Source organism: Anarhichas minor, unplaced genomic scaffold, assembly GCF_050575085.1.
Source record: "Anarhichas minor isolate MPS153535 unplaced genomic scaffold, ASM5057508v1 ptg000025l, whole genome shotgun sequence".
NCBI lineage: Eukaryota > Metazoa > Chordata > Actinopteri > Perciformes > Anarhichadidae > Anarhichas > Anarhichas minor.
The window spans coordinates 12,247,501-12,275,384 of record NW_027466471.1 but is presented as its reverse complement, the minus strand read 5'-3'; the positions used below and the strand labels follow the sequence as shown (position 1 = coordinate 12,275,384).

The window sequence follows — 27,884 nt, the reverse complement described above, 5'->3', positions numbered from 1 at the left end:
GCTGTAACCAGCCGACAGCCAGACGATTGAATCCTCGCTTCTCATCGGCCACGCACCAATCACAGCCCACTCTCACCTCAAGGAGGTTCATTTAAATGACTCCCTCCTCACTGATCCTTTCTACATCTATGCTGTGACAGACCATACTGCTGGCAAAGCTTTCCCTGCTCCACTCCAGCCTCCACCCTTTTTTAGATCAGAGTTCATTTTGCATAGCAAATGGTTGAAATGTATTCAAAGTTTACTTCGGGCTCATTCCTGTTTACCCGGGGGGGGGTTATGCATGGTGCTCCCTGTTTTGGCTTGGTAGCTGCTTGGCTACCAAGCCAATGGTTAATAAATGGTTAAAAATCTATGACGAGAGTGTTCCTGAATAAAGTGGATTATCAAGTTTATTTTGGGTATACTGCTGACTGGGTGACTAACGTGAGTGTGGCTTTAAGAATCAAACGGAATGCAAGTTCATGAAAAGCTTGTTTATTCTCAACTCCCAGGGTTCAAAGATCTCCATACTATTAATGTCGTTTGAATAGATCGCTATCTCCACCCTCCCAGCATCCAATCAGAAAAGTAGAGATTGATAAAAGCATGTGGCAACATACATGCTCCAAAACACACCAACACATTCAGCATGAAATGGGCACGCATACTCCAACGCTCTGTGAGACGGACACAACTCAACTGACATGTAAAATAAGAGAAAGCAGAGGACGTAGGAGCTAAGGAACCACTTCTTTCTCAGAATTTGGTTCATTTATATGTAAGAGGCTTTCAGAGAGCGGGTGAATTCAGACTTTAACAAAGGGCATTCATATTGAAGAGGGTGAATGGAGCTCAGAGCCGGGGCTCCGTGGTCTCAAATTAGTGTGTGAAGTCAAAAGTATCCCACCCCCACACATCTTATACACTTCATGTTGTGTAGAATTGTCCCTAACATGGTGAGCACTGAGGGTATTTCATATAAAAAGAAGCATCAAGCAATATACCTTCCACAAATTAATATTATTCCTGTTCCTCAAGGTGGCACATTTTGCCATCTGTGGTTTAACTTGGCAACTTTGTGCAGGTCTTTAACTGACCGACTCTGTTCAGGGATTAGCCAGCTGCATGGCCCGAGGGGAGGGGCTCAGCATTCCAGCTCTGCACCTCTGTGTGTGTGTGTGTGTGTGTGTGTGTGTGTGTGTGTGTGTGCGTGTAGAAAGAGTGAGGGGCCCCCTGAGCTAATTGGCAGCGAGGGTGACAAAGGTGGTCCGCTTCAAAAAAGAAACCCTGGTGGGATGTTCACACAGGGGAGGAGGAGATGGGGAGAAAAGGAGAGTAGAGGGGCTTTCAGATTTTGAGTTTATTCCTCATGGTGTTCCCATCCTGAGCTGTGATGGCGGACGTGGCTGCTCATTTCTAGCGTCATGTGTGCTGTTTTGATGGATCATTTTGATGAGAAAAGTGGACTGATTGTATTTGAGGCCGCTGTGGAAGCAAACACCGGGTAAAGATGAGCGAAGTGGAGGTGGAGGAGAGCATCATGTCATACCTGTCACAGAGTGAGACTGACACCAGCACCAAAGACTGTGAGTAACTGAGGAGTTTCAACAGGAAATGGACATATCTTTTTGTTTTAGATAAAAGAATCAAATTGTTACGACTGTTGTAACCACTTGTTTTCTCATTACTTTGTTATATTCCTGCAAAGTATTCCTCCAACAAGTGTCAGTCTTCGTATCCCTGCTGCCATAGACTGAGCTGCAGCCAATAGTTTGGCACAAAGTGAAGGACGCAGGAAACTTTTAAACTTTTTTCAGGGTCAAAATAAGCTCAAAGCGTTACAAAATGCTGATTTGTATAAGTTATGGGGTGCCACTTACAGCCGCTAATTCTACTTCAATAAACACTGTCTGGGAATGCTGATGTCTGGCTTCTATATTTATGTTAACATTTACACAGATTCTTACAGGTTTACTCAGAGCGAGACGAAAGAAACCTTGGGACGATAACACAGAAGAGTTATCAAAACATTTTACAAATGAAAGTTAATCCGTCTTCCCTTTGACATGTGTCCTTGTTATATGTGTGCAGTGAATGTAGTGGCCATGCTCCATAACTTCTGGGAGCAGAGGCAGACAGGTCGGTTGAATGGTTCCTCCAGTGAATCAGATGGTTCTGTTGGGGACGCAGCCATCCACACGGAGAGCTTGCTGCTGTACGAGTCTGCACCGTCCCCTGGTCCTCCATATGTCTGCTATGTCACCCTGCCAGGAGGAAGCTGCTTTGGTAACTATAAGGTGTGTCTATCATCATCTGTGCTGCCTGGCAGGTTGTCCTCCATGACGTTGGAAGTACACGTATTTGACCAAAAATAAACTACAAGTTAGCATTTTTTAAATACATGATGCAGGTGATGTTTCTCTCTTGATGGTGAAATTGCAGAGAGCGTGGAAGCATCAGTTGTAAATGTAATAACCAACACATCACTTAGTTTGTTATACTATATAAACGATTAGTGTTATTTACTACGCTTACATAGTAATAATACTGTTTAATCTGCAATTGCTTCTCTTCTTTTTGCTGCAGCAACACAGACTAGATCTCAACTAAATCATAAAAAAATAAAACAGCCCCTAATTCACACAAACTGTTAATTTTCTGACCAAAAGTATTTGTTGTCTTACATTAACTTTCCCGTCAGAGGTAAGAGCTTACAAGCAACACTTGAAGGTCATTTAATGCAGATAAACACACAGTCACACACTTTTAAGGTTTATTTAAATTGATGTTGTGCTGTTTAAACCCAACAATGCCTCTCAATGGGCTCATTGTGACCCAGACAGCAGCCCCCAGCTCAGAGAAGGCATGTGATTGGTTAACTGTGAATGCCTCTTATGTTCTAATCTCATTGATGAATTGAGGTCTGAACCCATGATTAGCTGTAATGAAGTGTAAAATCATCATAATTTAACTAAGAGCAGGCACCCATTGATAGACCGAACTTGTTCACTCAAATCAGTCAACCCCAGGCTCACATACATCAGCAGACCCATAAATGTCTGTTTGAAGTGACAAGGTTTCACATCTTTTTTCTTTTTGCACTCTTTTTGACATCTTAATCCTTTATGTTCATCATCTCCTCACCCGCAGGTGTGTGAGACTCAGGCAGAAGCTCGGAGGGATGCAGCTCGTGTGGCTCTGATGAACTCACTTGTGAACGAGCTGCCGTGTCGACGCATCAACCCTCAGTTCATCACTCACAGTTTGCAGCAAGCGGCCACAGACAGTGCTGTGAGTGTGGTATTTCACTTTTATTATGATAATGTAGTCGCAACATGAATGTTGACCTGCACCGTTGTCTCTGTAAAGGTCTCTATAGAAGATGCTTGTGATTCAAGCACCAGCATAGGAACCTACAGTGTGCTGCTCCGCTCCAACGTAGGAAAGACAATGCTGGAGTTTCAGGTAAAACATAAAGCCAAGGCCTATTTTTCTTCTCGCTGTGCTCATAAATCATGCGGTAATTGTGTGAAATATCGATTTACTTCAAAGGATTCAGGCTTTGTGAAGGGGTACTTTGCCGCTAAGGGATCTGAAATTGTGTACTTATAATTGGACCCCAATTAAAGCAGTATCATTTTACACAATTAGGAATTATTAAGACAAACATGACAAGAATCACAACCACTGGGGGGTTATTCCACCCTCCTTTGTTATCATTACCCCCCCCCCCCATATAATAGTTTTGCTCATTTATTCCCATGCCGATATTTCTCAAGCAGAAGTCTGTAGAAAGGGGGTTATTAGCAGGAGGAAATGGGTCCATTATCATTCCTGCTAAAGAGCTTCCAAGTAATATACACACCATACGTGCACACCTGTACATACACATACACACAATGAAATGTATTCACACACATACATTAACATCTCTGCACACACAGCACCAGTGATGAGGTATTCGGCTGTCTGTGCTTCAGATCATCTATACATGCAGTCAGTCCAGGAGGTGTTGGACGTCATACAGAATCATAAATAAGTAGCTCAGGGTGGATGCAAAGCTGGAAACAAAGTAAACAGACCAGCAGATACAACATGGACTTCAACCCCAGACAACTTGTGTGTTATGCTTTCCATCTGGGTCTCATTAGGTCAATTTCAGTTCATGTATAGACTTTCTCTGTTTAACACTAATGTCACCAGCTCTTAACACATGGCAGCTGGTCAGTTAGACAGTGTTTTATACATCAGGGTGAAACCTACCTGGTGCGTAAAGATTTACAATATCTTTTCAAACCAATCATCCACAGCTAAGGTGTGAGCTCAAGAAATGCCCTCATAATATGTCATCTTTGTCAGACCTATGTACACAGAGCTGGATGTTTGGGTTTGTTATTCAAGTCATTACTCATGGGGTTGTACAAGACTTTCTTTCTCTCTCTCTCTCTCTCTCTCTCTCTCTCTCTCTCTCTCTCTGTCTCATTCTCACCCACTCTCTCCCCCTCTTGTTCCCTTTGTAGGAGATGATGACAATTTTCCAGTTGTTGCAGTGGAACGGGACACTGAAGGCTCTGAGGGAAAGGCAGTGCTCTCGACAGGTACAGGTCATAGTATCTCATCCCTGGTTTCAGCTAACTTTAACGAAAGCATCAGTATGTCTGCTGCTACATTCTGATGATTGCTAATGTTCTTTCCTCCCCCTCAGAGTGTGATTTCCTATTACTCTCAGCAAGGACTTGACGAGTATATACGCAGCAGCATGGCTCTGGATTGGCTCGGACTGGAGCAGAGGTCACCGGGGCGACTCGGGGAGGAGCTGCAGGTGGCGCAGAGGGAGCTGGTATTGGCTCGCCGCCGAGGCATAGAGCTGCGCTTCTACAAGGAAAAGACAGAGATCCTCAGTTTGGCTCTGAGTCAAGCGTACGTTCACCACACACCTGAGGCCTTCAGCGAGGCGCCGAGTCACACACACAAGCAAGAACAACTTCCTTTACAAATATTTTATAGCCAGGACACAGAAGTCCACATAAACCCCACCCTGCAGTCCTTCACCAACCCTCCCTAAAAACACAAAGCTAACAGCCTGTCAAACCTCTCGCAAACACATATAGCCGCCTAACAGTCCTTCACCATGCTCATGGTAGACTTGTCTTTGATTAGATTGAAGCAGAGAGGATGGACAGTAAAACGTGTGATTAGACTGTGTGAATGAGCTAAAACTCTGCCATCTACTAAAATCTCTGAGATTTTACATGTTTGGTAAAACAGAACATATTAAGCATTGTATTTTCTTCAGGTTTTCTGTAAACATAAGAGTTCTGTAATCACGAGAGTTACATTTTGTATAAACAATGTTTTAATCTTATTAACACTATTTTGTGATTATAAAATCTAAACAACATGTGTAATGTATTTTCAACTTTAACCCTTAGAAATACAGCACACAAATGACTTCAATTCAGTGGCAGGAAATTAACTGTAGCAATTTTTGTACAAAGAGCGCTCTACTTAACAGCTTTTATGTATGTTCAATGATGTTGTATTTTGAGAGTATATTACGATACACAGTATCTTAAAATGCAGGATTTTTAAACTATATATTTAGCCTATGAACTACTTCATCTACCAGCAATTTAATACTTCTCACTGCCTCACTCTTCCTTTCTCCTGCTCTGTCTAGCATGTCATCTGGCGTGTCAATATCCTAAATGGAAATTACTTGCCAAGGCAATTCAGGATACTGACTGACTGTGTGACATGCTGGATGACGTGTTGGCTGGATGCTATGAATCAGACAGTTTGTTATAATTCCGACACACATTTATTTGATGATGTCAAAGAGCAGCTGGATTGGAAATACAATCTGGTTTGTATCAAAGAGATTTGGATGGCTGGTCACGTCAACTGCAGCTGTAATTATAAGAACACTTACTATGTTCCTTATGATAAAATTTGGTTTGGTTGAGCGGTGAGAGGGAAAGACATTTAAAGGGATTTTTTTTTTTATCATTGTAGTATTCAATTGTAAATAAATGTTTTTTTCTGTGACTCATGACCTGTCTGTGCATTCATATGAACACTGCTGGAAATGGTCAGGTGCTTTTTAAAGTGTAATCTATTACAGACTACATGGTTGAGAAATTATTATTTGCAAAGTAGTTAGATACCTTTTGAAATTGTTGGTTATTTTTCTTCAGAGTAAACAATCATGACACCAGATGACATCATCACACCAACTCTGCACTGAGGAGGCCTGTTTATTTGTGTGTCTTGATTTGATATTTTCTCTTGGAAAAGATATCTTGATATTAATAAAACGTAGTACATTCGGTACTAAAGAGTGACATTCATCTGTAACATATGTTACCTTTCAGAAAGCCAGTGTGGTGTTTGGTTGTGTTTACGGTGTACGGTAGGTGCCGTAGACTGAGGTACGTAATATACAGTTTGGGCTCTCTGACTTTCCGTAGAGAGGTGGAGTAGTCACGTGACTGCGATTGCGGAGTTCTTGGAACAACAAACACAACAAATGACAGCTGACCAGCAGACGGGGCTACCTCCGCATGTCACGCGATACGAGGTGTTAACATCTTATTTTGATGATGTGAGTAACAATACGGAAAACTTAGAGCCGTTGGTAAATAAACTACTTAGGAGAAAGACAGCGTAACGAGCTGAAAGCTACGCGTTAGCTTAGTTTAGCCTTGGCACATCGTCTTCAGTTGTTTACGTTAGCGAAGTCGACTTTAATCAGCAGGGACTGGTTTCTTTACAAACACGTGTTCCCGAGATGTTATGTCTACGCTAAAATACATGCTAGCTGTTGCCTTGCTATACTCCGAGAGCGAATTTTCTCCATGCAGCGCTTTGTTTACAACCCATGACAAGTGTTTATCTTGGCAACACAGCCAGCCACTAGCTGCTTATCACAAGATAGACCTCGCTAGCTAATCCAGCTAATGGTTGCTGTTTGTGTGGATCTAGTTTACATATGAGGACTGTTTGATGTCAGTTCATCAGCATTGTTTCGATCAGGATACATCGAAGTCGGCTGTATGTCAAGGGGATCTGAGCAGTGGGGAAAGCTGATGTGAGCAGACATTAAAGATGGAGGCTGCAAGACCAAAGAAGACCAAGGCAAGGACCAGCGGAAAATCTCAGGTGATTAAACAAGTCCTTTATCTATATTCTCTTCTTTTGAGGTCACACAGGTGGAAAGACTATTTCAACAAGTATTGCACTTGAGGCAGGAGGTGTCTCTCCAGTCCATCACAAGACAACAAGAGCACTCCTTTTTCACAACTATGGACTATTTAGAGTGTCCAATCCAACATACTTGTGTCTTTTAGAAATTAGGATGGAATTTAAAAAGCTGCATAACATGGAAACCAAACATAAAGGCCCAACATCCAAACATATATAATCATTCATCACAGTGTTTGCTCTTTAGTCACATACACTTTGTCACATCTTGTTATGTTGTTTTCTCTGATTGTTGTTTTATGTTTTCAGCTGGTCAGGAAGCAGAAGCAGAAGCAGGCAGAAGAAGACAAAAGAGCCACAGCTCCCTCAGCTGTCTGTGATGAGGCCTTCACCGACATCCCCCTCAGTCTGCCATATCAGGAGCCAGTGGAGGAGCAGCCCCCTGAGACCACAACACAGCCATCAGATCTTCCCTCTGAGACGCAGCAGACCTCACATACTTTGTCCACGTCAGTGTTAACTGAGACTTTACAGTCACCTCAGACGTCACAGGATACAGTGCATCTGACAGAATCAAAAGACGAAGAAGAGGAGGACGGTGAAGTGGCAGCTCATGGGGCTGAGCTTAAAGTTGCAGCACAGACCACAGAGTTGGAAAAAGATAAACAGTCGTGGAATCAGCCGTGTGTTTTAACTCAGTTTCAGATCCAAAATGTCCCGAGTGCCCCTGCACTGTACCCCTCTCTCCCAACACTGGAGGAGGGCTCCGTGATGCAGCTCTGCGAGGAAGCTGTGAAAAATAGGGAAAAGGGACCTGCAGTGTTGGCACTTCCTGAGCAGGAATCTTCCCCCCCAAGTTTCCAGCCTGTGGAGTTTGTAGCAGAACTTTCTAGAAGCAAACTCTACCCAGAGTTACCCAAGACAGCTCCAGAAATGCAGGTAATCTCATAGACCAAGAGGTAACATTAAATTAGATTATGAGTACAGCCATGGGGTTTTCAAAAGAATGAATAGGTTTGAATATATTGTGAATCATACATACATTTTAGTTGTTGTCGAACATCTCAGTATTTAAAGATTGTCAGTGTCTTTCCCCTGAAACAATACGGCAACATCTAAAAGGTAGTACATTATAACTTGACTCAGTGTTTCTAAAAGATTGATAATGTATTTGCTGTTGGCAAAATAATATTCACAAGCTGACTTGTGATAAAATAAGTTCATTTTCTCATGCAATTGCACATTGATTCACCATTTCAGCAAACTTTTCAATCTGTCAGTACATTCAACTGAAGTTTCACACAATAAATATCAACATGATAATAGCTAACTGTTTAATGGTTATTGTAATTTAAGTTTAATTTATGTTTTCTGCTTTTAAAGTGACTGTAGCTTATTGTTGTTCTACATATAGACAGTTCTAGCTGAGTGAGCAATAACTGCCTTTACCTGTGTTGTCATGGATCTAAAAAAGTTTCTCATCCCCCAACATTATATTAGTGTATAAACAATACAATATTAGATATTTGATTTGGTCAATTTTGCCCAGACCTAGATAATAACATAGTTGTTATGTGACTGAGATGCATTAACATGTGAGATCACTTCATGATTTTCTTCTGCAGCCGTTCTCGCTGGAGCAGCTGAGTGTTTGGGAGCCCGGTGGAGGTTTGCAAGCTTTGTTAGAGGGTGTCGAAGTGTGTGCAGCCGAGTTCTGTGCTCTAGCCCGGCAGGAGAAACACGAACTGACCGAACTTCTGCAGAATTACTGGCGCTGCCGTAGACAGCTGACCCAATCTCACACGCTGCTACATACACAGTCCTCTGACTGCAAGAGCACGCAGAATCGTCTCTGGAGCTTCAAAGATGAACAGCTTACTCTTCAGGTGCTAAAAATAGGGCTAGTAGTTAAAAGGTTAAAACAAAAAGCAGAAATATAATAAAACTATTAACTAATAGCCTTCTGCTGTCATGACACTGTCAATGTAATCCCTTCCCTGCAGGGTGTGTGTGCAGATCAGTCTAAGGTGTGTGGGTACCACCGCTTCCAGCAGGCGGAGTTCAGCCAGAGTGCGCTGGCTGAGCTCAGGAGACTGTTTGAAGCTCGCAGTGAACTGCTCCATCAGAAGGTGGCGCTGCATGCGTACACTGCTCTGCTGTCACGCCTCCAGGTGGAATCATACTTGTATCGTCTACAGAAAGGTGAGAAACGTATAAATTCTACATGCCCTGGAGTGGCCGTAACAGGCCTGTTACAAACACGCCTCTCATGCATAATGCTACTGTTAAGTACATACCTTACATCAGCTTTGTGTGTATTTTTGTTTTCAGATTGTTCTGGCAGCCAAACACAGCCTTGTTCTCTCCAACCCTTGAAAGAGGCCATCAGTGTCCTGTTTAGCTTCACTCGTAGAGTCCTGGATGACACACAGTTCCAGACAGACATCCATCTCTGGCTGGAGAGATTGGTACACACACACACACACACACACACACAAACACTGTACCACTTTTCTTACTCAGTCGAGGTGCTGTGTTGTTGTGTTTACTTACATGGTTCTGGTCAATTCTCCAGGTGGTAGTCCTGCTGCCTGTTGGAGGCTCAGGAGAGCACCTGTACCTGCTGTGTCATCTTCTATGCTGTCCTGCCGGGGTCGGAAAGTGGGCTGCACCCTTCCTTCAGGTAAGTCAGAGACGTCATTTAGTGTTGTCATGGCTAATGGTTGTACATAGTGACTGGAGTTGTTTTGCCAATTTCTGCCTCAGATCCAAGTTTGGGGGAACACTTGTGGAGTGCTGCACTTTATGCAAGCTCTGGCCGTCCTAATGTCGCCTGCAAGGTAAATATCAGCGATCCTGTTAGCTACTGATCACTGACTGTGAATTCTACACTCCGGCTTTAAGTCTTTGGTTTTCCGTGAGTGTCCGGGTCATCCTGTCAGGGTCTAACAACCTGACATATTTAACCAGTGGCTTCTGTGTTTTGACTCAGACACCGTGCAGAGTTTCTGGGACATCTGAAGCCATGTGAGAGCCAGAGCTCCGCAGCTTCTGGACCGGAGTCTGGGAACTGGACACTAGTTGATGAAGCGGGAGAGGAGGTATGTTTAAACCGGCCATGGCTGAATGCATTTTGAGTAAACAAACAAAACTCTTTCTGAAAACAAAGAATTATCTAAAAAAAAGTTCATGTGCTGGATGATTTCAGTTGTGGGTATAATGGGATAGGACAAATCTGTTAATCAACAGAAAGTAAAAGAAACTTGATCTATAATAAAGTTGGTTTTATTTTTCTGTTTTGTTTTCCTTCACTGATTGTGATGCAGATATGTTAAAAAGTAGCCAGTCTACATGTCTCTAAAGAAAATGTGATAAGAATGTATAAATCAGAATGTTCTGGTCTTTGTTCTCATGTGCTGAGTCATACTCAAAGCTGTTGCGAAATAGGCGCCAAATGAACACCTTTGACTTTTAAATATCAGTCTGCTGCCAGTACAAATGTGTTGCTTAGAAACCACTTTGTTTTGGGAACTTTCGAGACACATTATTTAGCAAAACAGTAACATTTCAAGATACTGTAATTCACTTATTATGTAATACTTTTTACTCTTTCACATTGTTTTCTTTTTTAATGAAATGGCTTGTTATTAACATTATATATAAAAAAACAGCCTCCACTTTGCATCCTGCCTTCAAACTGTTTTAGCAGGTTAAACAGGTGTATGGTGCAGTATGTGTTCATTTAGCCTCTAACTGCGCTTCCCTCCTCTGTGTTTAGGATGAGGACCCAGACAGCAGCTGGTTGTTGCTCTGTGAGGAGGATCTGATCTCTCTGCTGACCCAGTTTCCATTCCAGCAGCTCTATTCACACATGCTGGGGATGAGCAAGCAGGGTGAGAGAGTCTGTCTCTCTGTCTGTCCGTCTGTTGGTTTGTATCACTCACTGAATTAATTAACACACCGCTTTCCTTCCAGGTGTGTATCAACCCCAGGCCTGTTCCAGTCAGAAGATGATGCGTGTTTTTGCTTTTGCCTCCTCACTCATTGAAATTCTGGCTCTTGGTCTTCAAACCTACAACAGAGCACGATACAGACAGCTAGTTAAACGAATAGGACACATCATACGGTCAGTGCACCAGTAATATACAGTCAAAGTATACGTACAGCACGTAACATTAAATAATCATACTGCTGTCTCCTCTCTTCTTCCTCAGAATGACAGTGTGTTATGTCAGTGATCACTGGGCCCAGTATGTGAGTGTAGCTGGTGCTGGTGGATCCAGCTCTCATGCACACTCTTTTTCTTTGGACACACTGCAGCTGGAATATGACAATCTCTTCCTCAGAGCTGTGTTACATGTACTCAGAAACAAACGGTGAGCCTCAAGTTTCCATTTGAACTATTTAATGAGTTTACATTATGAGTTTACATTTATCTTCTGTGGTCGTCTCTTCCAGGTTGGGAATTTGGTTGTTTATGTCAGAGATGCCATATGGGACTCTGTCCAGCTCTATGCTGTGGACGGTCCTTCATGTTATGCAGTGTGCAGAGACAGCAGGACCGGAAACACTCGGCACTGCTACCGACACGCGCTCCTGCATTCAGGCTCTTAGAGGTACCAGTATATGCTTCTAACCTGCACGAAATATTACCTTTCTAATCCTAAAGAAAACACTGGCATGGGCATTCTAGTGACGATTCTATGTGGCCCCATGGTGTCATCGTCATATTGACAACACTGAATGTATTGCACAATTTTGAAGGAAGTTTTAAAAAACTTTTCTCAAACGACTTAAACTCAATTTCCAAGACATTTGGCAGATTTATTGCGTTAAGATTTTTAAAACCAGGCTAAAAAGCGTTGTTCTTCTCAGTCTGACGTTGACATTTGCCACCGTCATATTTCATTGTATTGCGTCTGTTACAGACCCAGAGCACCAGGAGAGGTTTGAGCACTGGCTTTGTGCAGTGAACAGCTCTGATGGCATCTCCCTCCTCACCGCACTAGCACACATGGCCACACCGACTCAAAACTCTGACCCCGCATTCATCACAACCATAACTCTGCTCATGTACCAGGTATGAGTTGCGGAGGGAAAACACTAGAAGAGGGATGTATAAAGTAAAGATGTGGAGTAATTTAGACGTCAAACAAAACTACTGAATTACTCGGATACTATATATACTGTGTTTTTCATATATATGACCAAAGGTAACCAATGTGAAAATAGGAGAGAAGCAAAGAGAAAACATAGTTTTACATTTTTAAAAGATTCATCACCCTGGTCCCTTGGTTAGAAAACAAACAGTACCTCGTTCGTTTACATCTCTTCATATCCGTGCTGCAGGTGTCTTATGTGAGTGTGACGACCAGAGAAACTTACTCTAAGGTGGGGAGAGAGCTGCTGGCTGCCATTGCAACAGCCCATCCCTACGTCATCTCTGTGCTCCTGGAGAGACTGAGAGAGACCATACAAGCTGTGGGAATGGTTGGTATTGCTATTCAATAAAGTCTTAACAGCATGCGGGTGTCTACGTTGAGAGGGAAATATCTTATTTGTCATTCAGCTCTGACTTTGTCTTGTCTGTGTTGTGTGAACATGTGTGTTAATGTGTGTGTTAGGTGGCTCTGTACTTGTGCAAAGAGCTGCCTTTGAGTCTGTGGCGCCCACAGCCAGAGGAAATCTGTGTGATCGGAGCCTGGCTGCTCCAACATCCTCTGTCTGCTGTGGAGAACCGGCTGGCTTGCGTCATACTGGAGGGTCTTAACTGGGGTTACACACAGGTAGTCACTGATTCATTCAGAAGTATGTGTCCAGATACCATCAGTGCGGTTTAGAGGTTTGTAGGTAAACCGGTTTCCTCTTGCAGGATGGCTCCTTGGCCTTGTCGTCATCCCTCCACAGTGACGTGGCTCTGCTGGTTGCTGAAGCCTATCAAAAGTACCTCACCGACAAACCGTACAGTGGCCTCATATCAGAGGGAATCAAACAGGTGACGAACCTCTCTGCTCACAGATGTTTAGTGTGAACCACCGTGGCTTGTTGTTCCATCTTTCTCTCCCTCTCTCTTACCTTCTCCCTTCAGGTGTCTTACCTTGCCAGTGTCCTTCGTCTGGGCTTGTCTCCTGAAGCGTCCTTTAGTCAATGGGCTTGGCAACTGTTGCTGAGGCTGAAGCTCCATGCCAACGCCCAGAACCCTAAAGGAGCCTGGTCGGTCCCCGCTTTGGTGTCCAACCCTCCTCCAGAGCTCACACACTCTCCCAGCATGCACTCTGTTATCAGGGCTGTGAAAGCAGGCATCCCTATTGGATGCTACCTGTCCATGGCCATGACGACAGTGGGCCATAGGTTTGTACTCACTCGCACGCTGCCTCGTACTTGTCTAGTATTTCTACATTGTAGTTTGAATTGAGTTCATCTCCTGTGTTTTTTTCTAGTCTTGAGCACTTTTGCACTGATGGAGTCGGGTTGTTGAAGAGTCTGATACAATCTCGCCACCTGACAGCTGCTGTGCATCTTCTGGACAACATCCTCCCCCCAACCTACCCTCTCAGCTTCTACCTGCTCAACAACGCTCAGTAAGAAAGACACTTCACACACAGCCCATAACACATAGTTATTGTAGCAGCCACCTCATTGCCACTACTTAAATGATCCTCACCTCTACTGTCGTCCCTCTGTTTATTGCAGGTTTGTAAGTTGTATCCAGTTGTTCTTGCAGTACGACAGCGTGTGTCCTCAAGGTGTGACGCAGCAGGTCACTCACCGGGTCGCACCGCTGCTCACAGGAACCACCTATGGAGACGTTGTCCGACATCTGAACAGCGTCATTCAGGTCCGTCACAACGAGCTTTTATGTCATCACAGAAAATTGTTAAAATTCAGGATTTTTGTAATAGTTTGAAAAAAGGTGGAATATTACCATAAAAAATAGCAGGTTAAGAAACAGACAGCAAAGTCTTTACATTGTTTTTGTAAGTAGGTGTCATTAATATCATAAGCCAGTCTTCAAAAGGAAAAGCATTGACATTTTATCCAGAACAATGTTGAGAACATGTGCACAAGATAAACCGCATGATATAGGTTTTAATCTCTCAACATATACTCAAGAAAAAAAAACAATTCTGGCTTAAATTTTTAAGCAAAACCATCTTGCGAAATGAGATTAAGTTGTTTTGTTTTTTAGAGTACATGTACAAATATGTGTGTTGTGTCTTCCAGAGCCACGTGGTGGAGAGCTCACGGCCCGGTCGTGTCGGTGCTGTGGCGGTGCTGGAGTTTTGGGTGGGGATTTTGACTCAGCAGAACTTGTGGTACCGGGACAAAACAGTCCTGTTCCTCATGGATCAGATCTGCTGTGCAGCTTTCAAACGCAATCAGGAGGAATGTGTGCAGAAACTTCTGTACCAACAGCACAAGGTATTTAACTCAGTCATGGTACATGTTTGTATTATTTATAGACTCTTTAGGTCTCACAGGTGCAGATGCTGAATTTAGCACTGCAAACTGCCTTCAGTTACATTGTAAAGATAAACATTACATTAACATTAATGGGCTGCACATTACAGTAGGAGCAGGAGCTTGGTGGTGAGGGATGCTGAACAAGCACCTTAAACCCATTAAGCTGTAAAGTTTAGTGTTTAGTGTTCTTCACACTGTGATAAACTGATCATTAGTGATTATATACTAACAATGAATCACCTTTTAAAATGTTTCCATCCGCAGTGAGCTAGGACCACTGAATAAGCACAGTGTCACCAACAATAGCTGCAAATTTAAACATTTTCATACGTCATGCAGAATGCCTTGGGTTACCATGGAGATCGAGGTTTGCTCTCCTCTCTGGTTAGCTGGATCGCTGGAAATACCACGCCTTCATTCGTAGAGGGCCAATCCCTGAGTGCGGAGGTAAGGTGTCTCCACAGCACCAACGATGCGTGCGAGTGCTCCTGATCTTGTTGGTAAAGGTGTCGTATGTGCGTTTGTAGGTGTGGTTCGCCTGGCTGGTGCTGAACATGGAGGGCGTGTTTGAGGAGGATTCTCAGCTGAGACGCTGTGTTGAACAAGAGCTCTTGTCAGAGCCCAACATTCCCCCAGAACAAGCCTTAAAGGTATACAGACACAAAGTTGGAAATATTGAAAATAAATGTAGCGTTTAGAAAAAGGTTTCACAACACGAGAAAACGTTAATTATGCTGGTGTTGTGCACGTTGGCTCACTGGATAGAATGGGAGCATAATTAATGTTTTTAATTACATCTGTGTTTACACGGCAATGACTTGTCAAAATGTTCTGCTCTGAAAAGGGCCTGTTGTGATCTGGTGTGATCCAAATCTTTATTCTTAAACTTCTTTTTCTTCTGTATACATTCTTGACACTACACACACACACAAATTTCACACCGTGTATTTGTTCATCAGAGCGTCCCAACTCTAACTCTTAATAACATGTAAGCGAGGAGGAGTTGCGTTTTTTGACCCAGAAGCAGGGCTGACGAGGAGTCACTGAGCAGTTAACATCACCATGGCAACCTTTGATTGCTGCTAGACTGACTCAGCTGATTGAAATGAGCTAATTAGTGAAGTTTGACACTCAGAGACACACACTCAGGACTTGCACATTTTCAGGCTTTTCTCTAAAAATAAAAGTCTTCAAATGGTTCAGAAAGCTGCAACTTGAATCTCATAAGATTGAAAAACTTGAACATATGAACCCTTTTCACAGTAGCCTTTATGACATGACATTGCAATAAAAGTAGTTATGGTCTTGTTATATTTATTATGTCACAACCATTTCAGTGAGCCAACCAGCACAATACCAGGGCCTGAATAGAGCAGGGACATAATTAAAGTGTTTACCCTGCAATGACATGTCAAAATGGCCGGTCACACCAGCTTTCACCGGAGTGTCATACGTTGTACAAAATGGGTTATGTAAGAACAGACGAGAACAAATCTGCATAGCCTATTATAAACTATATTAAGACTTTAGGATTAGTGTTGGATGGTCTACTGCTGGTTAATGTACTGCTGTATGTAGATGGTGTTAACAGTGTGTCTGTGTCTGAGCCAGAAGGCCCAGCAGAGGCTCAAGTTGCCGGTAGCACCGTCTCTGCAGCGACTGCAGGTGTACCGCTGGGCGTGTCAGGCCTTAGCCACGCCTCCTGACCACCCCCTCCTTCCCCTGGTCTGGCAGAAGTTCCTACGGCTCTACTTCAGACAACCAGGACCTGAGTATGGGTACGATGCATACACACACACACACACACACACACAGTACTATCCCTAGCCAGACAAACCAGGAATAAAGCAGAATCCATGTGAAGGCTCCGTGTCTCTCGTTGTGTCGTCCACCAGGCTGGTTGCAGGTGGATGTATCGGCAGAAGGTTTTTCCAGGCCTCTTCTCAGGCTGCTTTACTCAGTAACCTGAGACAGAGAATACAGGAGGTGTCTGACTTCCACCATGCTGCCAGCCAGGCCCTCAGGGTGCCCCCACCACACACCCCTTCATCAGACAGCCAGGGCGACGAAAGCCCTGAAAATCCCCGCCCCCCTTACCTCACCTCTCCTCAGCTACACACAGAGCTGGTCAGGTAGGTCACTGATGCTTTATGTGTGCACTCAAATACATTCCTCCTTGCTGTTTGGCAGGTAGTAGCAGCCATTAGTGTGGTAACAAGCTCTCAGATCTCCGCTCTTTGGTTGCATACAGGTTGTTTGGTGTATTTGCTGTCTGGTTGGATGATGAGACTCTGCAGAAGCAGGAAGTATACCTTCCTTCTCTTCCTCCCGAGTATGAACCACACCGACTGGCACAGGTCATGCAGCGACAGCAGGTGGGTTTATCTTTATGTGTGTTTACATTTATGAATGAAAAACATGCGGTACAGTAACTGTAACAGGCTCGTCAAATCTCGTTGTGGAGTGGTACATCATGTAGATCCTGCATTTGAATTTGTGTCGTCATGTTTCGCTGTAGGAACTGTGGCTGGAGTATGTCGACCAGGAGCGTCTGCAGTATGACGAGAGAGAGGTTCTGTCTCTGTGGGAAAAGGTGCAGAGTGAGCCAATCTTCTTGCAAGTTCAAAACCCTGGCTTCACGGACTACACCACTCTCAACAATGGTACTGATCCAAAAGATTACAAAATGGTTAACTTCTGCAGACATGCAGTGGTAAATGGAAAAGTGAACCATTTAAAACTATTTTTAGTAGTTACTAGTTTCAATACTGTGCTTTTGTGTCTCTCTGTGTGCAGCAAGGGATCGTATCCTATCCAACCTGGAGAAGCATCCAGTCCCCCGTCCAGCTCCAGAGCTGCGGCAGCAGAAGGCGCCAGTAGTTGAAGTCCCCACCACCTGCCTTTCGGACTCTAAAGCTGCTGCTGAACTGCTGCAGAAGGACCTCAGCATCCTGCAGGAGCAGGCCAGGTACATGGAGTTCACACAAACATTCAAACATTTCCTCATAATCAGTGGCACACATGCATTCACAGAAATGCACACACACTCGTTTGTACAAAAATCACAAGGCTACGCAGTGATTAGGAAATACTTGTTCATCTTGGTGTCAGGATTGCAGTTGCACGTGAAGCCCAGCAGGTGGCGATGGAGCAGGAGCTGCTGGAGAGCTTTCCTCTACTGTATAAGAACCAACCAGAGCAAGTCACCATGGCCCTGGAGTGTAAAGGGAAGGGTGGGCAGCCGTGCCAGGGACCCGCAAACATCACTGTCACAGTAAGACCACTAAACCAGCCACTAGCCACATTTTTATACATAATATATATATATATATATATATATTTATAATGTGTTTGCCGTGATATATTAATGTGTTTGTTACTGCGTAGTGTGAGCATGTCCAGAGGCAGGAGGCAGTGCAGACTCAGATAACGTCACTGCGCAGGGACGTCAAGAAGCTTCAAGCCGACGCCATGGCTCCTCCACCTCAAAGCCTGGCCCAGGCTGCTGTCCACACTGAGAACTTTATTACGTCAGTACAAACAGAGAGTGCTACTTTTAAAAAACAAAAACATGAACTATGTCACAATACGTTTTGACTGATGCATGTTTTTGTGCCCAGGGCTCTGGTGAATATATATAAGGCACAGAAATCACCAGCCGTGCACAATGTTGGGGTGTCTGCCTTCTACCGGTTGGTCTCCTTTGTGTGTGAAGACACACTGCGACATCCCCCAACACGCCAGTACCTCTCCTCATGTGTGGAGATACTGGGACAGGTGCGCAGACACACACACACACACACACACACACACATGGCAGTACAAGATTTATATCAAGCACTGAGTAAATATCTATGGGTTAGATTGTTAACCCTACTTGTTTCGGAAAAACTGCTGCTTTAGGGATTGAATAGGACACAGCTGTTCACTCTCTTGTTAGACTCCTTTAAAGGAATAACGCTTGTTTGAATTACATTGTGCTCTTGTTCTGTATCCAGGTGTTTATCCAGGGAAATGCAGAGGAATGTGGTCGTGTCCTGAAGACAATCCTGGAGCAGAGGCGCCTTTGCCCACTCATTTCCCCCTTCTTCACTCCCAATTCAGCACCCAATCAGCTCGTCTTTCTCTACCAAGACGTGGTGACATCGTTGCACCTTGACAGCGCCGATGTCATTTTCATGCTGCTCACAAAGGTTGGCCGAGACACAAATGCAACACAGTGAAGAAATATGATAAATACCTAAAGCAGTACAGTTAGAGTAACCCACTCCTGCCTCTCCCTGTCCAGTTTGATTTGTCTCAGTGGCTGAATGAAGCCCATCCTGTGTTTTCGGAGAGAACCCGTTTGCTGGAGTTGGTCCACGGAGCTCTCTGCGTCTGCGGCCGAGACCCTGAGCCGGAACTTCTCATGCCTTTTCACCTTTTCACCAAACACTGGACCTGGCTTTTACGCCACCATTTCCCCGATCACTACAGTGACTGCTTGCGTCTGCTTATGACCAGTAAGAGTGTGTGTGTGTGTGTGTGTGTGTGTGTGTGTGTGTGTGTGTGTGTGTGTGTGTGTGTGTGTGTGTGTGTGTGTGTGTGTGTGTGTGTGTGTGTGTGTGTGTGTGTGTGTGTGTGTGTGTGTGTGTGTGTGTGTGTGTCCACATTGGACTACATACAGCTTTTCATTCTTCGGTCCTGGCTGGTAATACAATTAGGAGCAATCAGTCCTCTTGTTGCTCATTCAAGTGATTCATCAAAACACATTCATCCCTCTGAAAGAATGCCTCCTACTCATCTTTCGAACAATAAAATATTTAATTAATTAATTAACAAAACTAAAGTTAGCTACTGAATCAGATATTAGTTGGAAAATGGTTTACACGTATGTACATTTTTGTGTTTGATCAAGACAGAGTTTAGGTCCTAATGAGATAAAATGATTCCAAAGAAGCCACAAATGCAAAATCAGAGATCTAAGATCTTTATATGGTATTTTTATTTCAAGAATATTGGATTTAGATGTTTGATTTGCGACTTCTTCAACAAACTAAAGCCATTTCTTAACCTGACCAGGCTCCTCAAACCAGCTACTGAGTCCTGATTGCTGGAAGGTGACTCTGCGAGTGCTGGGCTGCTTACCTCCATCCCGCAATACCAAAAGCAAAACGGAACAAGCACTCAACACCGCTGATGTCTCTGGCCGTGCTGTCGCATCCCCAGCTTCTACCTACAGAACCTCCATCAGCCTCTCCTCTCAGCAGGTAACTAATGTTGGTATTATTGTACAGATTGTTGCAGAATGTCATCCCATCTGTGTCACTAAATGATATGATGCTTAAAGATACATTATTGATCCAACAAGGCTGTGATTTGATTTGATTGGTTTTGAACAGGTGGATGAGACAGTTGCTTGGCTGAGTGATTACTTCCTGCGGAGTCGTCTCAGTAAGCCAGACCTCCGTAGTTTTGGCCTCTACTCAGCCTGGACTCCCTACATCAGTGAGGTGGTTTCCTTCTGGGACCATTTGACTGATTGTCTAATCAACGTGCAGCTCAGCGGCTGTGCCAGAGAGTCGGTGGGCAGCGGCAAAATAATGAAAGGTAACCGCCAATTGTCAGCACATGTTGAGGACCGTAATACTTCATCAATAATATAATTCAGCTGATTTGGGAATATGCTTTGTTGTTCCTGTCAGTATGAAAGTGTTCTTTTATCCTGCACTCTCACAGCCCTGCAGGACCTGCACAGTAAGATTGTGAAGTTATTCAAGCCTTGGATCTTTCCTCTGGACACTGATGATGGCGGGTAAGCATCACACACCCTCAGCTCTCGGGCAGTCGTTGGTTTTAGATGATGGGGAACTGTTGTCAGTGAGGCAGATGTGAGCACAGATGTGAGCACAGACTCCAGAGAGGACAGCGGATCAAATATATTCACATTCCACAAGTTTTTTTTTTTTAACATGTTATCTTTGCCCCTTTTTTGTGGGTGGATAGCAGATGAATATGATGAGTGAACCAACAGTGAGATTTTTATTTATTTATTTTTGTCTCTGAAGGACATTACACACAAAATGAACTAAAAGACCACATTAGATATTTAGTTAGTTAGAACTTGAAGTCTCTAATGTGGCCAGAGGTTTGTACTGTGGTTCTTCTGGTTGATGCATGTCTACATGCATCAACCAGAAGAACGAGAGCAGTTTAGTGCTTTCCAGGGAAAGGAAAAACAAAGAAGATGTCAATATCGGTGTCTCTTTGTCTCAGTAACCTCAAGTGCTACCCCTGGCTGGAGACAGACGCAAGTGCGGCAGGATGTCTGGTTGGCCTGTATGCTAAACTCACTGACGCACTGTATCACAAGTTCAGAGGTGGGTACCCAGCAGTCCTTTGTTCACACATGAGTGAGTGTCTCTAAGTGCTGCTACTCTATTTTTTCGTCTGCACTGTTGAAGTTATTTAAAACTTTGTCTGTGTGTATGTTTCAGATCGTCTGCTCCCCGGCCAGAGAGGTGCACTGTGGCTGTGTATGGTGCACTACTGTGAGAGCTGCACCTCTCACCATACACCCGAGTACCTTCTCTACCTGTACCACACACACCTCCGCAGCCTGCCCTGGAGACACCTGCACCCCGACACTCAGCTAATGGAGCAGCTATTCAAAGTGAGACACTCTGCTCTCCGACTCCCAACCCCCTGACCCCCAACACTGCACGCTGGTCTAGACATGCATGACACGGGGGAGCTTGTTAATTTGAGACCTCAGTCTTGGCTCCTATTATTAGCTCGACTTCTCTGTTCCTGGAAACAAGCTCCAGTCTCTCAAAACCCACATGGATCTTTAGAGGCTGCTGTTCAGAAGCTGCACACTTTTAAACATATAAAGTAACTAAAACAAAAATGCTGCTTATTATTGCTTATCCATGAATGGGAAAACTTACCAAAAAAGAAACCATTGTAACATTTACCAATATGTTATTTCCACATGTATCCCACCCAAATTCAATGAGATTCATGTATTTATACTTGATATAGGATATTCAGATTCAAATAAATAGCCAGAAGTAATACATATTCTGAGCACAGTCGGTTAAGATACAAGAAGTTGGATTTGTTTTCTAGTGGATTTTTGATCATTTTCTCTCCTTCCTGTGCCTGCAGGTGGAGAGAGGAAGTCCCAAGAGTTGCTTCCTCTTTCTGGGAGAAGTGTTGTGTAAAGTCAACTGGGTCAGTGTCCTAAGTGAACACTTACAAACGCCTCCCACCCTGACAACATATCCAACGCTACAGGACACGGGTACTCAGAAGGAGTCACACACCATGTTAGTCTATCTACTATACATGCTGGTTTTTTTGGCAAAGGAGGAACAAATCCTGAGTCAGCAGGTAAATCCAGATTATTTTGGTTTCCCATCACAGTCAGTCCTCTTGTCCCTCCTTCCTTCAATCTTCATTTATTTCCTCCTCAACCTCCAGGACTCCCCTCTGCTCAGTCTATTGGTCCAATCCACCTCTCTGCCCTGGCACCAACTGGACCTGTCCTCATACCAGGGCATTCTGGGATATGTTGGCACCCACTACCCACCCTCCTTGCTGCTCAGTGCTGATTCTGCGCTTCAGCTGCTGTTGAAATCTCTGCGTAGTGCTGCTGGGCTCCGGCCCCTCCCTCAAGAAGTTCCACACAGGGTGGGACAATACGAACCTGTTGGTTTTACAAGTCAAATCCCAGATTTATGACGGCATCATAAACCTCTTACGGTCTAAATTGAGCTATCATAGCTACAGTACTTTAAAATTGGATAATCTCCTACATTTAAGCTCTGTATGTAGTAGGTGGCAGCCCAGTCGAGGTTTCAAGTCCAGAAATATATGACAAAACATACTCCGATGATTTCGTATACATGTAATATATCATCTTACAGCTGAGATTTCATGAAAGTTCATTCATAGGGTGGATGGAGATACTAGATAGAGTATGATTGCTGTTGAATGGCTGTATTTTACAGAGGAGGCCTTATGTTGAAAAATATAAAGATTATTGCATCTCTTTTATCTGCATCTACTCTGCCCCAGGCAGATGCATCATCTGTGTTAAAGTGGGAGGCTTGGAATATCCGTATTAAATTTAGACTGAAACAATTCAGTTTTCTTTGTCAGCTCTATGTCACTCAGCCAAATTACATAAATGCCTCACTCGAGTCCTTTACAGTTGCTGTTGACGTAGAGCAGCACAAGCCAATTTTCTACACCACTTGATAATGTTCCAAAGTGGCAAAATGCACTTCTAAGCTTTACTGTACACAGATCCAGCAATGTATTTTCTCTACTCCATTGTGTATTTCAACTCCATCCCTAAAAATACACTTTCTGTCAAACATACTGTAGGTACAACTGATTACAGCAAAAATATGAATGAAAAGATGTGGAAACTAGATGCTACTTACTAGTTGGTAACGTTACAACATATTTTACTTTAAGAATCAGTCAAAATGTCTTTTTTTAAATAAGATAAACTGCATGTTAACAGTAATAAGTGATGTAATGCTTGATACCTGAGTTGTACACTTAATAATTAAGCTGTTTTGGGGGACAGGAGCTCTTAGTTTGGGGGCACATACTCTGAATATGCACAATATATTCTAAATGAGAAAGTTATGCATCTATTTCTGTACAGCATTGCCCCAAACAAACACTACAATCTGTGTTACTTTCCTTCAGGAGGAGACGCTGAAGGCTGGAGCGCATGTGTGCTGGTGTGTGCAGTCTTTGGTGACTCTGGAGCAGGGAGGCAGCATCAGCCTCAGCAGCCTGGAGGCTCAGCTGGAGTCTCTTCTGGAGAGCGTCGTCACATTCAACCCACCAGGCGAGTCGTCCTCATCGTCTTCCCCCTCAACAACATCGACCATCAGTAATGAATCCTTTCATCACTTTGATTGCACTTCCTCCTTTCCTCCTTCTGCAGAGACGGGTTTGGAGCAGAGGCACATGGCGTTCTGCGGTCTGTTCAGCGAAGCTCTGGCTTTGCTGAATGGGGTCGGCGTCTCAACGGGCGAGGCGCTTGCCGCTCATGTCATTACCTGGCTGGACAGGAAGGGGAGGGGCTTCCCTATCCTGCCTCTCCTCACGGCTTGCTCCCGCTGTCTTGCGTCAGTGCGGCACATGACGAGGATCATGGAGGCGTGCATTACAGCGTACTTCAACCACGGTAACCAAAGCAACAGTTTTATTTAACTGAGATCTGACACTACTTTCTTTGGGAAAGCTTGTACGGTTTACTGCTCACTGTTACAGTAAGAGAAAAGTCATAAAGCATTCTCCTCAAGTAGATATCTCTGTCCTGTGCACATGCACATGTTAGTATGCTGTACATACTCTTACATAAGACTGTCTTACATAAGATAGACCTTTAAGTCTAGAGTTTTTGTTTGTCGGTCTTCTCCTTATCCAATTTGTTCCAAAAAGTTAGTTAGTTAGTATTTATTTCCACTGTCTGTGTATTTGTTTCAGCTGAGGAGGAGTCTGTAGGTTGGGGTCCTGTGTTGGCTTCGCTGCAGGTGCCTGAGCTCACAGTGGATGACTTCCTCTCTGAGAGCCAATCAGGGGGCAGCTTCCTGACGCTCTATGCCTTCATCCTGCAGCGCCTCAACTCTGAAAACACAGCAGCCAATGAGAGGAGGACTCTGGCTTTAATTAACACATGGACCAATCAAGTGTTCCCCAGGTGTGACCCCCTCACTCTTTCATTTAGTTGCTTGTTATGGCTTTTAGTCCTTTGTAGCATGTCAGCATGTGTGCTTTTGTGTGTCCAGTGGTCCAGGGGATGAAGCCAAGCTGTTTCTGTGGTGGCACAAAGCGCTGAGTCTGTCAGCGGAGCAGCTGACGCTGCAGGCGGGACAGACTGAAGTGTCGGGAGTCGTCATGGGTCTGTTGAGGTTGCAAACCAGGCTGCTTCAGCTGGGAGAAGAAAGACTGAACTCTGGATTGTTAGGAGCCATCGGCCTGGGGAAGAGGTCTCCTGTTTCTAATAGGTAAGCTTGCATGCATTTTAGTAGCCAATGAAAACACTGAGAGAAAACAGAGTAAGATATGTGTTTGTCGTTGTTGATGACCCTCCTGTTAATTCATGTCCACTGCACATCTAGGTTCAGGGTGGTGGTGCGCAGTCTGGGAGCATTCCTGTCGATCCAGATGCCATCAGAGACCGAGCTTCGACTCCAACCCACCAGTGACTTGCAGCTCTCTGCGAAAGCACAGCAGGTATGCAACAAAAACTGCAATTACAATGTTTTTCATTCATTCCTGTCTGCAGTCATCTCCTAAAAAAAAAGAAAAACCTTTGTTGCTCGTGTTTTCTGTGGATGCAGATGTTGGGGGTGTTGGAGGCCATGCCCAGCAATAAGCAGTACGCCGAGTTAGAGGAATCGGTGAATAAAGCCGTCCAGTTCATCCGCTACCCAGGACACTGTCTCAGAGATGGACCGCGACTGCTGGCCCTGTTGGCCAACCTCCTATACCCTGACCTCAGATACCTACACATTATCCGTTAACCACGACTGAACCTGGCACTGCTGGAGATCCAAGTGGACGTTTGTCTTGTCTGCGACAAATACAGTGACAGTTGAACTCTGTTCTGTACAGAGAAAATCTTTCTGGAGCACAAAGTTTTCAAGTAGTGTCATTGAATGGCTGTTGCTTTTATATCAGCAAGAGCCACGTGTCTCATCAGCGAGGACTGCTCACCAGAGCTCGCTGTGCATTTTGTGAAAAATACTTTTTGACTGGTAATCTTCAATGCAGGGTCATAAAACCAGTCGCAGCCATAAGAAATGTTGTGCTAACTTCTACTCTTTACTCGCACTTTGCTTTCTTCTCTCATGTTTATGCCTTGTCGCTCTTTATGTAACTTTGCCTGTTGGTCTTCAACCCTTCTGTTCTATTCTTGATTCGAGAGGAAGTTGCACATATTTATTGAAACAGAATTCAATGCTGGGCTCTAGGTGCGAGTTTCACACCTGCATGTGGAATCTAACAGAAAAAGTTGAAGGGTCCATAGATTATTTGGAGAAAGTCGAAGGACATATCTAATAAGCCTTTACATTCAGTAGTACCTTCTTAAAATGGGGCGGAGGGATGAACCAGAAAAGCTGTCAGCTGTTGTTGCTAGCATCTAGCTACAATCTCTCAATCGTAGATGCTGTGCACATACAGATGAATACAATGACTGCCTGTAATCATGTTTAGTAACAGAACATTCGCCAGTATTGTTTTTGTCCCGCCTAAAGTGCTTTTCTTGTTTCTGCCAAAGAGATGCTATTTTAATTTGCTCAGCTACTTAAACCTTCTTGACCATAAACTGCAGTTGTTTCATCTGTTTCTGTTGGACACAAAGACGGCAGCCTGAATAAGCACATGCACTAGAAGCTCCACTAAGCACCACTTACAATGGCCCACACTACTTGGCCTCCTTATAAAGTAGTGTGTGCACTGGAATACAAAGTACTGATGCTGTTGGTATTACTTAAGAGACCTGGAGTGTCATGTTGTTGAAGCTAGTGTGACACTATGTTCAGCGAGTTTATATAACTGACCTTTCCCAGGAGTGACCTGGTTGTAAGCCTAAGTTACCATACGTTACCATTGATGTGCTTTGCGTTAAGTACAACCTTCACAGACAAGTTTTTTTAGAGTGAGAGTCCTTTTTATTTTGCTTTGCGTGGATCCTAAAACCAAGTCTGTTGGCTTCCACCGACAATCAAACGCATCATTTGCAGAATGACAAAGCTGTTACCACCACAGCGGTCAAAACCCTTCCGAGGCCAGAAACACCCGACGACAACAGTGACTTTAGTACCTACATACCTGAGCCCAGGATATTAGTACAGCGCCTCCCAATGTTTACACAGAGAGAATAACAGTTACATTTCTTGATATTTCCAACACCATATTTGGCTCTTACACCTTATATAAACAAATGTGTTGGTCATGTGAGGACAAAGGCAGATTGCAGTTCAGATATATCAGACCTCCAGACTGCACTGCACGTCCAACAGTCTTCTAATTAGAATTTGCCTCGTCAGTTCACCACTTCTGTTGCTCTGTGTCATCTCAATAATAATCACGCTGCGCTTCTGCAGCCTGAAGCTGGTCTTATTGCCTGTGTTATGTGGTGACTGTTCATGTCAAAAGCATTTCTTTTTTATGAGTCGGTGATCAGGAATGGGTCTGTAGGGCTGCTGGAGGAGGGAGCTACGGGGCTAGGCTGCCACAACGGAGACAAGACTAAGTTCAATAAAGGGACCTGAATGTCTCACAGCTGGTACTTACCGACTCATCTCAGTGATCGGGGACCGTCTGTAGTACATGTAGCCTCTGAGAGCAGGAAGACTGATCTGTGCTCCCTGGACAGGCCACGTGGAGGGACACATAATGAATCGAGCTGTAAAGAAACTGTGAGAGAGACAAAAAAGGTCCAGACGGCAATACAGGAAACATTGTGTAACCTCTACAACAAAACTGGCATTACAATCTGCATGCGTAACGCTGCAGATGGTCAAACCGAAATCAAAGCCTGCTTGTCTAAGCCTGTTAAGACAAGCACGTACTGTGTCTTAGTAATTCACTTGTCATCCACATCCTGTTCTTTCTGTGCGAAGGTACAGAACAGTTTGAATGAGGATTGTTCAGGAGGGGGTGTGTAAATTGAGCGGTGTACTTTTGTGTGCACATCATGCATCCACCGTCCTCGTTTAACACCACCAAACGTGTCTGGGAGAAAACCTCTCTTCAGGCAACGGTGGTCTCTATGGTTACAGGAAGGGTAGAAGTGAGAGAGGAGGTGGAAAGGACGGGGTGTTCTGAGGCTGAGAGAGGGAGAGAGAGGAGGTGGGAGATGCTTACAGGCGCTTATCGCTGCCTCCTCTTCACACTCCAAAACAGCCTCCAGTGTATTCTGTGAACCCCTCATCTGACGCCGTCTGATGGACCTTCTGTTCTCCTGTCTCTCAGCTCAGGTGGTGGAGAACACACACACACACACACGTCTACATACACAGTTGCTCAGAGGACACATTGCTGAGTATTCCTGGCAGACGCATCACTGTCTGGCAGATTCCTGTGTCACCATGGGAACCCTGCATCGGGTCAGGAATAGTTGTTCATCGACTGTCTGAGTGCACTCTCAGCAAGGAGAGCGGCGCGTGGTGGCTCGGCTCCCCTCGGTCATCATTGGTAATTAGGCTGCAGACATA

General features: G+C 44.2%; 2 protein-coding genes across 3 annotated transcripts; both read left to right on the top strand.

The window, feature by feature from the left end:
* Nucleotides 1–935: 935 nt before the first annotated feature.
* LOC142957698 (protein limb expression 1-like) lies at nucleotides 936–5,047 on the top strand. The gene is made up of 7 exons (XM_076099647.1): nucleotides 936–951; nucleotides 1,464–1,568; nucleotides 2,074–2,279; nucleotides 3,133–3,279; nucleotides 3,352–3,447; nucleotides 4,503–4,580; nucleotides 4,688–5,047. The coding sequence occupies exons 1-7, from the start codon at nucleotides 936–938 to the stop codon at nucleotides 5,045–5,047; spliced, it is 1,008 nt and encodes a 335-aa protein (XP_075955762.1).
* Nucleotides 5,048–6,438: 1,391 nt separating this feature from the next.
* epg5 (ectopic P-granules autophagy protein 5 homolog (C. elegans)) lies at nucleotides 6,439–25,990 on the top strand. 2 transcript variants are annotated; one of them, XM_076099698.1, is made up of 46 exons: nucleotides 6,439–6,586; nucleotides 7,018–7,143; nucleotides 7,495–8,124; nucleotides 8,811–9,071; nucleotides 9,189–9,387; nucleotides 9,517–9,653; nucleotides 9,761–9,868; nucleotides 9,952–10,025; nucleotides 10,178–10,286; nucleotides 10,964–11,078; nucleotides 11,161–11,311; nucleotides 11,400–11,561; nucleotides 11,644–11,801; nucleotides 12,114–12,265; nucleotides 12,535–12,675; nucleotides 12,810–12,971; nucleotides 13,058–13,180; nucleotides 13,274–13,536; nucleotides 13,626–13,766; nucleotides 13,879–14,023; nucleotides 14,410–14,607; nucleotides 14,989–15,096; nucleotides 15,177–15,299; nucleotides 16,261–16,427; nucleotides 16,545–16,781; nucleotides 16,901–17,024; nucleotides 17,168–17,312; nucleotides 17,446–17,617; nucleotides 17,761–17,923; nucleotides 18,037–18,179; nucleotides 18,270–18,426; nucleotides 18,648–18,842; nucleotides 18,938–19,151; nucleotides 19,711–19,898; nucleotides 20,031–20,238; nucleotides 20,368–20,443; nucleotides 20,905–21,008; nucleotides 21,126–21,301; nucleotides 21,799–22,023; nucleotides 22,114–22,323; nucleotides 23,356–23,500; nucleotides 23,600–23,842; nucleotides 24,145–24,358; nucleotides 24,447–24,665; nucleotides 24,780–24,894; nucleotides 25,002–25,990. In XM_076099698.1, exons 2-46 carry the CDS (start codon nucleotides 7,090–7,092, stop codon nucleotides 25,182–25,184), a joined length of 7,737 nt encoding a protein of 2,578 aa, XP_075955813.1. In that variant the 5' UTR covers nucleotides 6,439–6,586; nucleotides 7,018–7,089; the 3' UTR covers nucleotides 25,185–25,990. The 2 variants fall into 2 exon arrangements, with proteins under 2 accessions (XP_075955813.1, XP_075955814.1); XM_076099699.1 differs by having other exon boundaries at nucleotides 6,473–6,586; nucleotides 7,003–7,143.
* Nucleotides 25,991–27,884: the final 1,894 nt, after the last annotated feature.